We start from the raw sequence: 14,670 nt of genomic DNA, 5'->3' as shown, positions 1-14,670 counted from the left end.
TTTTCGACGTTCGCGTTGAAGTGAGAGAATAGACAGCACGAAGGTCAATTTGCCCGCGGTCATCGAGCGAGATGTGTTCATGTCAGTAGCACACCCAGGATCTCTGCCAGGGGGGGGGTTGACAGTTGGCGAACACCATCTAAACAGCACTAATTTCAATTTCTTCACGGGAAATTGTCAAAAAATACACTTTTTGCGAGTGTGCAGACGATTGCGTGTCTTACATCTTAGTTGCAGTACTCAAATGCGCAAGGAAAGAAAGGGGTTAAACAAAAGGGGGGGTTAAGTCAGCCTCAGGGGGGGGGGGTTACAAACCCTGAAACCCCTCCCCCCCCCCCCCATCGGTGCGCCACTGGTTCATGTAACCTGTGCACGCGTCACATTGTGCTTATTTAGTTAGTAAGCGCATATTTACAATTTTATGCAGCCGATAAAACTAACATCCTTACTTCGTATCGCTGTCTATTAATTTGCTATCGCAATTGATGCTCCGCCTTTTGGCCGAAACTGTGACATTTTTCTTAAGCCGCTCTAAGCCTCAATTTTTTTCTGTTGGGGGGAGGGGGGGGGGCGCGAGTTTTTCGGACTTCAGTTTTTCGGACTATTTTTCAGTCCCCGCGAAGTCCGGAAAATCGGTCGGCTACTGTAGCACCATCTTGTGAAAACTGTGAGAAACAGCGTTTTGCTGCTGCTTCAAAAAGCAACTTTAAAAAAATCGCATTTCTGCGAAAAAACATCAATTCCATGATTTTTCGTGGAATCGCGGAAAGCTAGGGCCTCTAATCATAACTTATGTTTTGCATGTCTCAAATATGGCCACTAAACCTCTAGTAGAGTGTACTAGAACTATTGAGTGGCGCGACCGAAGCCGGCGCGCCTTGCATACCGCGTCCCCTGTTTTGGAGAAAGTAGCGGTGGCGCTGGCGTCGCCCACTCTTGAAGCAAGCGGGTGCGCTCCGGCCTGTGATGGCTGTGTGCGTGCGCACGTGCGAGCTCTGCGGCACATTTGTGACTAAAAAAAACAGGGGGGGGGGAGTAGCGTTTAATTCGCTGTTATACACCTGGGTGCAAGGCTGGGTACGCTCGCATTGGCCAAGGCCGCAAGGTATCGCTTTTTAAAGCTCCCAGAGATGAAGAGCGACTACTTGCGTGGGAGAGAAATGGGTGCAGACTTAATAAGCTCGTCGGCACTGATTGCACTGTGTCCGAGCTTCACTTTTAGCCTCATTTCACCGTGAGAGACTACGGGCACATAACGGAACAGAAGTTCGAGTGCCAAGGATGAAACCAATTCTTCGACCTGACGCGGTGCCGACTATTTTGTTGAAGGTTCCTTGATATCTAACCAATAAAACACCGACACCGCGGTCACTGACGCAACGGCGTCAGTTCGTGTCTGATGACGTCGAAATTTGTTGCATTGAAGAGAGAATGCTTATTTAAGCAACCATGTGTAGCAGAATTACGATTTCAGACACTCTTTACGGAGACCCACGAAGGAGAGCGCGTTAAAGAAAAAAAAACGGAACAAAGCTTAGAAATCTTTAAATCTGCTTTAAAAACAGATATCGCAGTTGCGTGAACTGCATCTGTTAGAGCATCTCCAGCAGAAAAATGTTATATATCAATGTACAGCTTCAAAGAAATATTTACAATGTTTACGAACATTTTGGAAAATTCCTGCTAAGAAATTATGGGTGTCTTTCAGGGCAGTGTATAATACATCAATTTTGCGCACTGCGTATATCCAAGTATACAGATGATTGCAGTATAAAAATTTTTGACATTTTTGTTTAGTACTTAGTTAAATTTGATGCTTGCCTTTTGTTTTAGTTTAACAATATTTGTATAAAATATATTGCCAGCTTTAATAAACATTCTGCTTCCTACACTTTGATCATTTGAAAGTTTTATTTCAAAAGGCAACAAACCCCATCAAGAACGGTGCAGTGGATGCCGAGCAAATTGATATTTTTTTTTTGCATGCACTTAGGTATAGGAGGTAGGTGTAAGCTTCTTGCAGTTCGAATAAGGATTCTGATTACAGACAATATCTATACCTTCGGCAGAATTTCGACTAAATGAAAAAAAATTATACTAAAAACGTGTGCTCGTTTATTTTTCTCGGGTGAATATACGTTTCACTGTCTAACAAATGTTATCGCTCCGTGTAGGACGCATGTATCGAAAGTTTCTCGAATGTTATCGATAGTTTTATCGGCTGTCTGTTAATTGTCACCAAACCTTTCGTAATCTGATTGCATGTATGTGCGACGCGAATTGTGTAGTATTTTCTGGAAGACACGCTGGCACCAGCGATTACTCTGGAACCTTCGATGATTCATGCGTAGAGAAAGAGTCAAGTATAAAAGCCGACGCGCTCGACCCGCTGATCAGACTTTCAACTGCGTTCGCCGCTATCGTTGTACTTTCAATGTAGCCGGTTTTCCTGGGCACAGGTTCTCCCACTGAAGAGTTAGTTTTGCCATTCATGGTTTTGCTGCTGTATTCTCGACCGTCACTATCACTTGACAATACAGTTATTGCAATATACTGCTCACGCACTCCGCTGTGCTCATTAGAATGCGTCTTGTACAGGAAAATTTATAATTAAGCAGGCAATAAAATGAATGACGGGCATTGATCGCTCCAATAGCAACGTTTGATCCAATTTCCAAGCAGCAGGTTAATAATACGTTTTCTATAATAAGGTTATTGTCGCGCTTCACCAATCATCTTACAATCATTTTGCGCGTCATAAAAAAAAGAAAAAAAACCCCTCTCCGATCATGCCAGGTGCTCGCCCGGCGCAGAATAATTGTAGCCGGGACAGTAATGTAGTTCAGTTGCGATGAAACATTAATTTCTACGTTCCTTTCGTGGAAACTTTCCGTTTCTGCAAATGCACCGGCAAGCTGCCGCCTGCGAGGCCGGACGACGCTTTCAAGAGTGGTCGACTACAGCGCTGCCGCTACTTTTCCGCACGAAAAGGCCCTCTCCACGGCCGCTGGTCGCGCCACTCAAAATATTCTAGTACACTCTACCTCTAGTAGTCGTTGAGGATCAGTTGCTGGTCCAATGATTCTTGACTCGGGTTTTCATAGGTTGTAGAAAACAGTGACAATCCTCAAACGCTCCAAATTTTCTCACTTTGTAATTTTTCACTATTCAAAAAAATATTTCATGGTGAAAATATGGGCGGATTTGCAAACTTGGTTGTTAACCTTTTCAGGGTCAATGGCGTACATGTACGTCCTCCACGAACACCTTCAAAATGGTCAATGACGTACGTGTACGTTATCGCTTGTACATTTAAAAAGCGCTCCTCTTTCGATCATTTCTTTCACTTGACATGTGCTGCCACTCGACGGAAACACGTGGAATTTTTTATTTGCGCCAATGCCGCTCCTTTTTTTTATGGCTATCGCACGTGGAATTTTTTACTTGCGCCGATGCCTTTCCTTTTTTTTTATGGCATCTGCGCGTCGGCTATAGCTTCCGCATCAGGAAGCGCGCACGCGCGGTACCGGTGGCAAGTTACGGTTTTCTCCTGCGGCGGATCCTGCTTGTTGCCTCGCTAAACTGATGGCTAGACATCTGGTTTCAAATCTCTCAAAGGGTGACCGCTTGTTACTCGATCGTTTATCACCCCCCGCGGCGCAATTACACCTGTTCCCAGGCACGCGCATATATACACAAACGATGCTGCCGTTTTTGCGTTTCCTTTTTTGGAGACCACAAAAGCTCTATCGCACCTTGTTGGCGATAAGACAAAGGTTTCTTACTTGTTTCGGTTTCCGGACGTGCACACAACTATTTTTCAGTGCACTTATCTTCTTATTCATGAATAAACATTGTGTATATTACAACACAATTTTTTCCTCACTTTACTGTCAGTCTAAAAAAAAAATTATATTTTTTCCATATTTTTCTAAATAGGTTCTTTCGAAGAATTTAAATCAGCAGTAAAAAAAAATCGACTGTGGGGGGTCACATTTGGCAAAAAAATTCGAACCTCAAAGGGTTAAGTATCCGAATACAAAATTATTGAGCAAATCATAGGGTCCACCAGCCATGCCTTGTTCTATCATTCTGAAATAACCCTTAAGACCTATCGAATAAAAAGGGAAAGCTCGTCATTAGCTTTAGTATCTATGTTGTTTTTTGCCATTTCATAATAACTTCTACTTTTCCTTTATTTGTGCAGCATCAGGGCCTTCTATTTCTCCATCAACAGCCGAGGGTGACCAGGGATGCCTCTGCAGCCGTCACCTCTGCGAACATCAAACTAAATATCTGCATGACCTCGAAATGCACACCAGGATTCATACTTGCGAGGGTTCGTTTAAATGCCATTTGAGCCCTCAGAGCTTCTCGCAAAGGTCCATCGTGGAAGGACATCTGCGCACCCACACATGCAAGAAGCCATTTCAGTGCTCTTCGTGCCCTCAGAGTTTCTCACGAAAGACCACTTTGAACACACATCTGCGCATCCACACGGGTGAGCGTCCCTTTAAATGCCATTTCTGCCCTCAGAGCTTCTCACAAAGGTCCACCCTGGAAGGACACCTGCGCACCCACACATGCGAGAAGCCATTTCAGTGCCCTTCATGCCCTCAGAGTTTCTCACGAAAGACCACTTTGAACACACATCTGCGCATCCACACGGGTGAGCGTCCGTTTAAATGCCATTTCTGCCCTCAGAGCTTCTCACAAAGGTCCACCCTAAAAGCACACCTGCGCACTCACACATGCGAGAAGCCATTTCGGTGCCCTTCGTGCCCACAGAGTTTCTCACAAAAGGCCAATTTGAACACGCACCTGCGCATCCACACGGGTGAGCGTCCGTTTAAATGCCAATTGTGCCCTCAGAGCTTCTCACAAAGGTCCACACTGACAGCACACCTGCGCACCCACACCGGCGAGAAGCCATTTCAATGCTCTTCGTGCCCTCAGAGTTTCTCACAAAAGACCAGTTTGAACTTACACCTGCAAATCCACACAGGTGAAAAGCCATTTTCCTGTCCCTCATGCCCTAAGAAATTTCGGAATAGTGTAGATTTTAACAGGCACCTGCGCATCCACACAGGCACCTGCGCATCCACACAGGCACCTGTGCATCCCCACAGGTAAGAAGCTATTTTAGTGCCCTTTTTGCCTCGGAGTTTCTCATACAGAACCAGTTTGAACATACACCTGAAAATCCACACAGGCAAAAAGCCATTTCACTGTCCCTTGCGCCCTAAGACATTCCGGAATAGTGTAGATTTTAACAGGTACCTGCGCATCCATACGGGTGAAAAGCAATTTCAGTGCCCTACGTACCCTCAGAGTTTCTCGCATAAAAGCCATTTGACCGTACACCTGCGCACCCACACGGGCGAGAACCCATTTCAGTGCCCTTCATGCACTCGGAGATTTTCGCAGAAGAGTGCCATGAAGCGACACCTGCGCACTCATACAGGTGACCGACCACACCGCTGCACCGTCTGCTCCGTCTTTTGTGCGGGCTGATGTCTTGAGTGAACATAAAGAAAGAAAACACCGTGACACTGTAGATTAAGTCAACGGCCATGTTGAACTAGCCTGAATTAGGAATCTATAGAACAGCAGCGGTAGTTAAATGCTAGAGCACCTGCCTTGTGTGGTAGGTCCTGGGTTCGAATCTCGGTGTAGCAGGAAATGCACTGGTTTTTCAAATGTGTTGAGATGTACAACGACCTCGCGCTAGGTTGTTTATGTGTGTTCTCTGAAAGGACTGAAAGGCACCCCTGAAAAGCCGGACTTCCCTGAAACGCCTCCCTTAGCTTATAGCCGTGCTTCCTACCCACCGAGCCGCTGCTGCAGTCCTGACTTCTGACCTATTTCACAGGCAGATATGCTACCTAGGTCTCGATTGCAGGCCGTATGCATTTTTTAATGGAATCAAACTCGTTATTTCGGGGATATTTGGCCGCACATTGCACTCTCGGAGCCCCGCAAAGGTGTGACGCAAAAGAGCAAAAATGGAGCTAGCATCCAACCTAAACGGAGCGGCGGAGTCCGCATCACCGTAGTTATCAGCATAAATCATACATGAACGATAGGAATGCCAGAATGCTTATTGCCTATTTGTGCCTGTATAGCCTTCATTCTTGCGTTCACTGCAGCTTATAACAATTCATTCATTCGTGTTCATTCATAGATGTGTTGGCACCATCCATCATTGCATCGATAGCAACCATGATTTCATCCACAGCACTTGCGGCAAGCAGTAGTTTGGTTTTCACTCAGTAACAACGGTTGCGCACGCAATGTCACAAACACAGCGGCAGCGGTCGAGGATGAGCTCTGGCTACATTGCGATGGACAGACAATCTGTTGGCGACCGACTCGGGGGCGGAAAAATAATTGGGATGTCCACGTGGCGGTGAAATGCGTGTCTTGAATGGAAACGTGGCCGCCCTGCAAAGGAAGTCGCGAGGCCTTAGCTGCTGCGAGCACTGATAAGTCATGCAATGACGAGAATTGCTGCTTTCACACTGCATTTCTGCAAAATAGGAACAGGATTTGCTGATTCATTCTGTAAATAAAAGCATGTTGCCCTAGTAAGCATGTGTTTATTATTTTGTTGATACCCTCGATAATTAGGCATTCGGTTAATTCAGAGGTTCTTTTTCTCAGTACCGTGAAATCCGAAATAGCGAGGCTTTATTGTATACTAGTACAAGCTAACTACAGCTTTCAAAAAAAAATTTAAAGGAAGTTGCAGATTCTTGATCTCCGAAGCAGCAATTGAAGTGGGAGGTAAGGCACCAAGGCAACCAGTAGGTAAGCTCTCCCAAGTAACGAAGGACTTATTTAAGAAACGACAAAGCATGAAGGTGTCAAACTCAAGAGATCGGATAGAATTCACTGAACTGTAAAAACTGATCAACAAGAAGAAAGTAAGGGATAACAGAAATTATAACATGAGAAAGATTGAGGAAGCCGTAAAATATGGACGCAGCACAAAATCAGTGAGAAAACTTGGCATTTGGACAAGGCGAGATGTATGCACTGAAAGATAAGCAGGGTAATATTGCCACGACGAGCCTGCGTCTAGCTACTTAGGTTTCACTCGAACCCTTGCCAGGGTACGAAAATCGTACTACTGGCCGAAACTCGCCACTTGTGTTAAACGATACGTCCAAGCCTGCCGTGAATGCCAACGTCGAAAGTCGCCGAATGTGAAGCCTGCGGGATTGCTGAATCCTATCGAACCCCCTCGAGGGCCCTTCGATCAAGTCGGCATGGACCTCCTGGGCCCGTTTCCGTTGTCTACTTCCGGAAAGAAGTGGATAATCATCGCCACAGACTATTTAACCCACTATGCTGAAACAAAGAATCTTCCTAAAGGCACAGCTTCTGAGGTTGCACAGTTTTTTTGTACAGAACATCGTACTACGCCATGACGCCCCATCCTGTGTCATCACAGATCGAGGAGCGGCGTTTACGGCAAGGCTGCTAGCAGAAATTTTTCAACTGAGTTACACCACGCACAGAAAGACAACTGCCTATCACCCTCAAGCAAATGGCTTGACTGAAAGGCTTAACAGAACGATGACCAACATGCTGTCGATGTGCAGTCGCGATCAAAAGTTTGGCGACCGTGATTCCAGCAAAAAATTTAAATATATTCAAGTGTAGCTGCGCGGCCTGAAATTGGTTTAATGCATCGTATTGGCCAAACAAGCGCGCGTATGCTTGCGCACTTGATTTCAGCCGGAATGCCCAGGCTGCAAAACAAAAATTAAAAATTGTGGCACCTTTGGTCTCTTAACTGTTGATTGCGACTGTACATAGACGTGCAGCATAAGACGTGGGACAAGGTACTACCGTACGTCATGATTGCGTACAACACCACTATGCAAGAGACCACACACTTCACGCTATTTTCTCTTGTTTACGGTCGTGAAGTTCAGACTATGTTAGAAGCCATGTTACCATGCGACCATTCTGACAATTTTGATGAAGATACCGAGCGTTTCGTGCAGCGTGCCGAGGAAGCACGCCAACTGGCTCGCATGAACATCAGAAAACAACAGTGTATTGACGCGCGACAGTACAACCTCTGCCACCTACGAGTTCAGCACCAACCGGGTGACCAAGTGTTAGTTTCGACCCCTGTTCACCATAAAGGCCTTTCGGAAAAACTTCGTCAGTACTTCGGCCCTTACAAAGTGCTTCGGCGAGTGAGTGACCTCAATTATGAAGTTCTTCTGGACGGCACCCAGCTAGCACGACGCTGACAACCGCAGCCCGAGATTGTACACGTCATGCGGTTAAAACCATATCACACCCCATAATAGTCATGGTTTCCGGACCATTACGTTTGGTCTGGGACAAGACATTCTGCCCATCAATGTTTTGTTTAGCATCGAGTCGATGCTCTTCTTGGAGGAGGGGTAATGGCACGTGCTTGGTCCACTTTCTCCCAGAAGATGAGGACGGTCTAGTTCTCGAGCTAGTGCCTTGGTCTTTTGGCGGTGCAGCGCTTCCCTTTTGGCGATTCGGACTTACCTTAACGGCCTCTTTTAGAAGTCGCTTGTTCATTAAACATGAAAATATCATCAGCAATTTTGATGACATAGTAAAAACAGTGGAAGAATTCTATACTGACCTGTACAGTACTCTGAGCAGCCAAGCTACTTTCATATGAAGAATAAAATTGGGTTGGAGTGCATAACTAGCGATAAAGTTAGAAGGGCCTTGCAAGACATGACCAGAGGAAAAGCTGCTGGAGAAGATGGAATAACAGTCAACCTAATCAAAGATGGAGGAGATATTATACTTTAAAAGTGTGGGAAGACGTGATGGCATTTGGTTGCCCACATTTATTTATGCATTATCACAGACGCTGTTGCTCTTGCCGCCATTCTTGCCGTCTTGTCGCCGTTCAACTCTCGCGCTCAGCTCGAACGCGCGGAGCAGCTGAGGTGCAACATCGTCGTCGTCGAGACGCTGACGGCTCGCCATAGGGCCCCCCCTCTAGCGAGGTAGCCAGTGTGCGAAGGACTGATCTCTATGAGCAGCTGGTAGGTTCTGCTGTTGCGAAGCTAGTTCGTCTCGTGTTTGTGGATGGCTTTTCGTCTTTAGGAACGGCGTCGATGTTGAGGAAGGCCGGCTTTATGCGGTCAACGGAAACACTGTCTTCGCGTCCATTAAGAAGCAGGATGAAATGCTTTGGGCAACGCTTGACGACATGAAAGGGCCCGTCGTAAGACGGCTGCAGTGGTGGTCTGCCTGCATCGTGCCATACGAATACGTGTGTACAATCGCGGAGAGCATGACTGGTGAAAGATGGGCGTGAGTGTTGATGCGGCAGAATAGGAGACACGTCTCTCATGGCATTCCCGAGGCGGCTGGCATAATCGGCAACGTCCAGTGGTGGTATAGGTGACGCTTTGAAAAACTGGCCAGGAAGCCTTAAGGTCATGCCAAAAACGAGCTCAGCTGAGGAGCAGGACGCGTCCATACGTATCGTGCTGCGAAGGGCGAGGAGGACGAGTTTTAGTCGCTCCGTCCAGGGTATCAGTGATCGTGAGGCCATGAGCGAGGCTTGAGTTTACGGTGAAGTCGCTCAACCATGCCGTTCGACATCGGGTGGTAGGCCGTCGTCTTGATGTGGTTGACACCAAGCATCCGGGACAAAGTGCGGAAGAGCGCGGAGTCAAATTGACGAGCTCTATCGGTTGTGATGGTCTTGGGAACTCCGTAACGGCTTATCCACACGGTGATGAGTCTGCGGGCAACTGACTCTGCCGTGATGTCGGTGAGCGGTAGTGCCTCAGGCCACCACGTGAACCGGTCAACGCACGTCAACATATACCGGCTGTTGTTCGATGGGGGCAAAGGGCCTACGAGGTCCAGGTGCACGTGACTGGACCACAAGTCGGGAGGCGTAAAGGTACCCAGTGCGCTCACTATGTTGCGCTGGACTTTGGTTTGCTGGCATTTGAGGCAAGCACGTGTCCAGCGGCGGGTGTCAATGTTCATTCATGGCCATAGATATCGCTCTGTGACAGGGCGTTGAGTCGCACGTATCCGGGGTGCGACAAGGAATGCAAGGCGTTGAAGATGCTGCGGCGAAATGGCGCTGGAAGATACGGGCGAGGACGTCCGGTAGAGGTGTTGCAAATGAGTGGAATTGCGCAGCCTGGAAGTTGGACATCTTCGAACTTGAGGGGGTTCTATTGGAGTCGTAGAACTTGAAGTTCACTGTCCTCGCGTTGTGCAGTAGCCATGCCTGCAAAATCGACTGGCAGGTGCTCATCAACCATTGCGTTAATTTCTATTCGGGATACTGCGTCAGCAACAGGATTGTCTTTGCCACTGATGTGGTGGTATCGCTGGTAAACTCTGATATATAGACAAGTTGGCGGATCTCACGTGGAGTGTGGGAAGAGTTGGTAGCAGTCGAAAGACACGTGAGCGGCTTGTGGTCGGTGAGGATATGGAATTGCCGACCTTCGAGGAAGTGGCGAAAATGCTTGACAGCCAAATAGGCCGCCAGCAGTTCGCGACCGAATGTGCTGTAACGGCGCTCGGTCTGTGAGAGCTTCCGGGAGAAGAAAGCAATCGGCTGCCAAACTCCATCGACCAACTGCTGCAGGACTGCTACAATGGCGACGTCCGAGGCATCCACGGTGAGTGACGTGCTGGCGTCGCACTTTGGGTGCGCGAGGAGTGTTGGATTGGCAAGCGCTTCCTTGATGAAACTGGAAGCTGCCTCGGCGTCGCCTGTCCAGGAGATGAAAGCGTTCGGCTTCGTTTGACCGGACAGAAGTGCATGGAGCGGGTGCAAGATAGCAGCGCAGTGGGGAATAAATCGCCGGTAATGGTTGACAAGCCCGAGGAATTCATGCAGTTTCTTCGCAGTTGTTGGTCGTGGAAACTGTAATATAGCGTCCACGCACGCGGCTGGTGGAGAGATCCCATGGGAATCCACACGATGGGCAAGGAAGTCCAGTGAAGAAACTCCGAACTCGCTCTTCGGTCCATTGACGACTAGTCCGTACTTCCGGAGCCACGTGAAAACCTGACGCAGGTGAAGTTCGTGATCCACTTCTGAGGTGCTGAAGACAAGGATTTCGTCGATGTACGCGAAGCAGCACGTCAAACCATGAAGAGGTTGGTCCATGAACCATTGAAAGGTTTGTGCGGCGTTTTGTAGACCAAACGGCATACGTATGTATTCAAACATGCCAAAAGGTGTTATTATGGCAGTCTTTGGTACGTCAGAAGGCTCGAAAGGTATTTCGTGGTATGCCTTCACTAAGTCGATCTTGCTGAATACGGTGCAACCGTGCAGCAATGCCGTGAACTCCTGAATGTGTGGTGTCGGGTAGCGGTCCGGTACTGTCACTTTGTTGACGGCGCGATAGTCACCGCACGGTCTCCAGTCACCTGATGACTTGGGGACCATGTGTAGCGGTGATGACCAGGCACCAGAAGAGGGGCGGACGTATCCGAGCTCAAGCATATGCTCAAATTCTTGCCTTGCGATCTTGTAACGGTCAGGAGCGAGACGACGAGCACGTGCAAACACCGGCGCTCCTACTGTCACAATGTGGTGAGTGACATGGTGGCGTACCGGGTCTTCAAGAGATGGAGCACGGAAGAGATCGGTAAATTCTTCCAGAAGTGTAGACCACGGCGGAGAGACTTTGGCATGAGCTTGCTCAAGACACAAAGGTGGTAAACTTGATGTCACGCCTTGAACTGTTAAGTGGTTCTCAGAATCCAGGAGACGGCTATGGCGTAGGTCTACCACAAGCTTAAATTGCCAAAGAAAATCCACACCGATGATTGGTACACGCACGTCAGCGACTAAGAAAATCCATCAAAACGTGCGTCTCAAGCCAATGTCAAGCGTAACGGACCTGTGTCCGAAGGTCCTTATGGTTGAACCATTGACAGCAGTGACAGGTGGTGTGGTCTGACGTCGGCGGCGGTCCTCCAGCATTGGAGGAACGACACACACTTCGGCACCTGTGTCGATGAGGTACCGGACTTTCGTGACGCGATCAGTAGCGGGGAATCGGCGGCTGTATGTCGGGCCTGAAACACTGGCCGCCATCAGTGCGTGGCCCGTGCGTTTCCCGCAAACTGGCATGGCTAATTGCACTGACAAGCGCGTGCGCCGTATCAGCGGTGGTGCCAGCAGACGCTGCGCGGCAGACTTGGTGATCTGTCGCGGCTTTGGTGTCGCTGTCATGACGCACTGCCTAGGTGGTCTGCTTTGAGCGAGCCGAGTTCAGCGGCCAGCTGGTCCACTTTGCGATTGAGCACCTCGTTAGCTTGAAGGAGACGGTCCAACCAATCGTCGTGGACCGGCGCAAAGAGGGAAGAGTCACGTTGTCTCTCGATTCCAGATATGGCCGGGGTGCCGACATCCATAATTTTGTCGGCCATTTGTGCCAGTGAGTCGAGGGTTTCTGTGGAGGACACGCTCAAGATCATCTGCACCTGCTGTGGCAGTCACTGTAGGAAGAGCTCCCGTAGAATGGATGCGTCCAATGCAGCAGACTGGTCCCCAATCAGATGCCGCATGCGACGCAGAAGTTCCGTGGGCTTTCGGTCACCGAGCTCCTCCGCGGTGAGTAGCTGCTGCAGCCTACGCTGTTCCGACTCGGTTATCCGGCGTATAAGCTCCATTTTAAGAGTGTTGTAGGGTGTGTCAGGAGGCGGAGAGCGCAGAATGTCCCTTACGATGGCGATGACAGCAGGTGGTAAAGCACTGATGACGTAGTCGTACCTTGCTGTTTGCGATGTTACTCGATGTCGTCAGAAAAGAGGCTCGACGCTCAGAAACCAGAGTTCTGAGTCCGACTGCCAAAACTCCGGTAGCTTGAGAGTAGCAACGACAGGTTCGGGTACCGTGGGATTCGGTGTGACGTCGCTGTTTGGTGTGGTATCCATGATCAGCCGGAATGAACGAGACTGAAGGTGTTTACCGTGGACACTCGGTGCGTTTGCGAAGGAACGAGCAGGTGGCGCGTTGCCGTCGGCAGTCCCGGGTCACCACTTGTGTGAAGACGTGATGGTGTTTGTTTGCCCACATTTATTTATGCACTATCACAGACGCTGTTGCTCTTGCCGCCGTTCTTGCCGTCTTGTCCCCGTTCTACTCGAACGCGCTGCTCAGCTCGAACGCGTGGAGCAGCCGAGGCGCAACATCGTCGTCGTCGTCGAGACGCTGACAGCTCGCCATAAAAGCATGCGACCCTTAATACGCAGTGCCTCACGACTTCAAGTGTACCAGATAGATGGAAGAACACCAACGTTATACTAATCCATAAGAAAGGAGACGTTAAAGAATTGAAAAATTATAGACCATTCGCTTGCTTTCAGTATTGTATAAGATATTCACCAAGATAATTTCCAATAAAATCAGGGCAACACTTCAATCAACCAAGAGAACAGGCTGGCTTCAGGAAGGGATATTCTACGATGGATCATATTCATGTCATCAATCAGGTAATCGAGAAATCTGCGGACTTCAATCAAGCTCTCTGTATGGCTTTCATAGGTTATGAAAAGGCATTTGATTCAGTAGAGATACCAGCAGTCATAGAGGCATTGCGTAATCAAGGAGTACAGGAGGCATACGTGAATATCTTAGCAAATATCTACAAGGATTCCACAGCTACCTTGGTTCTCCACAAGAAAAGTAGAAAGTTACCTATCAAGAAAGAGGTCAGGCAAAGAGGCACAATCTCTCCAATGCTATTCACTGCATGCTTAGAAGTATTCAATCTCTTAGACTGGGAAGGCTTCGGTTTGTAGATGACATTGTCCTATTCAGCAATAATAAGGACGAATTACAACAAATGAATGAGAACCTTAACCGAGAAAGTGTAAGAGTGGGGTTGAAGAAGACAAACAATGTGAATATACAGAAGACAAACATAATGTTCAATTGCCTGGCAAGGGAACAAGAATTCCCGATCGTCAATCAGCCTCTAGAGTCCGTGAAGGAGTACGTGTATCTAGGTCAGTTACAGGGGATTCTGATCATTAGAAAATTTACAGAAGAATAAAATTTGGATGGAGTGCATACGGCAGACATTGCCAAATCCTGACTGGGAGCTTACCCCCTCTTGCTGAAAAGAAAAGTGTACAATCATTGCATTCTACCGGTGCTAACATATGGGGCAGAAACTTGAAAGTGAACAAAGAAGCTCGAGAACAAGTTAAGGACTGCACTAAGAGTATGTTAGGCCTAACATTAAGAGACAGGAAGAGAGCGGTGTACATAGATCAGAGAGCAAATGGGGATAGCCGATATTCTAGTTGACATTAAGAGAAAAAAATGGAGCTGGGCAGGCCATGTAATGCGTAGGATAGATAACCGGTGGACCATTAAAGTTACAGAATGGATACCAAGAGGAGGGAAGCGCAGTCGAGGATGGCAGAAAACCAGATGGGATAATGAAGTTGGGAAACTTGCAGGCGCATGGTTGGCATCAGCTAGCGCAAGACATGTGTATTGGAGATCGCAGGGAGAGGCCTTCGTCCTGCAGTGGACATAAATATAGGCTGATGATAAAGGGTATTTGGACCTTTCAGATGCAATTTTCTCGTCAACTAAGTCTTTTTTTGCCATGAAACAAGTGCTGCGAGGTTTCTGCAATGCTATTTAAACAG

General features: G+C 48.0%; 1 protein-coding gene across 5 annotated transcripts in view; it reads left to right on the top strand.

Moving 5' to 3' along the window:
• LOC119453962 (zinc finger protein OZF-like) overlaps positions 1-14,670 on the top strand; it is a 221,133-nt gene that overhangs the window by 48,660 nt on the left and 157,803 nt on the right. The window contains exon 4 of one of the 5 annotated variants that reach the window (XM_049666940.1): positions 4,208-4,886. The exons of 3 other annotated variants lie outside the window; for them this stretch is intronic. In XM_049666940.1, coding sequence (XP_049522897.1) covers positions 4,208-4,886 — 679 coding nt within the window. Of the gene's footprint in view, positions 1-4,207; positions 6,599-14,670 lie in introns of those variants that run through there. One more of the 5 variants, XM_037715990.2, reaches the window with a different exon arrangement.

Source organism: Dermacentor silvarum, chromosome 5 (genome assembly GCF_013339745.2).
Source record: "Dermacentor silvarum isolate Dsil-2018 chromosome 5, BIME_Dsil_1.4, whole genome shotgun sequence".
In the NCBI taxonomy this organism is placed as follows: domain Eukaryota; kingdom Metazoa; phylum Arthropoda; class Arachnida; order Ixodida; family Ixodidae; genus Dermacentor; species Dermacentor silvarum.
Note: the sequence above shows the minus strand (reverse complement) of the source record. Positions and strands in the feature narration are given on the sequence as shown.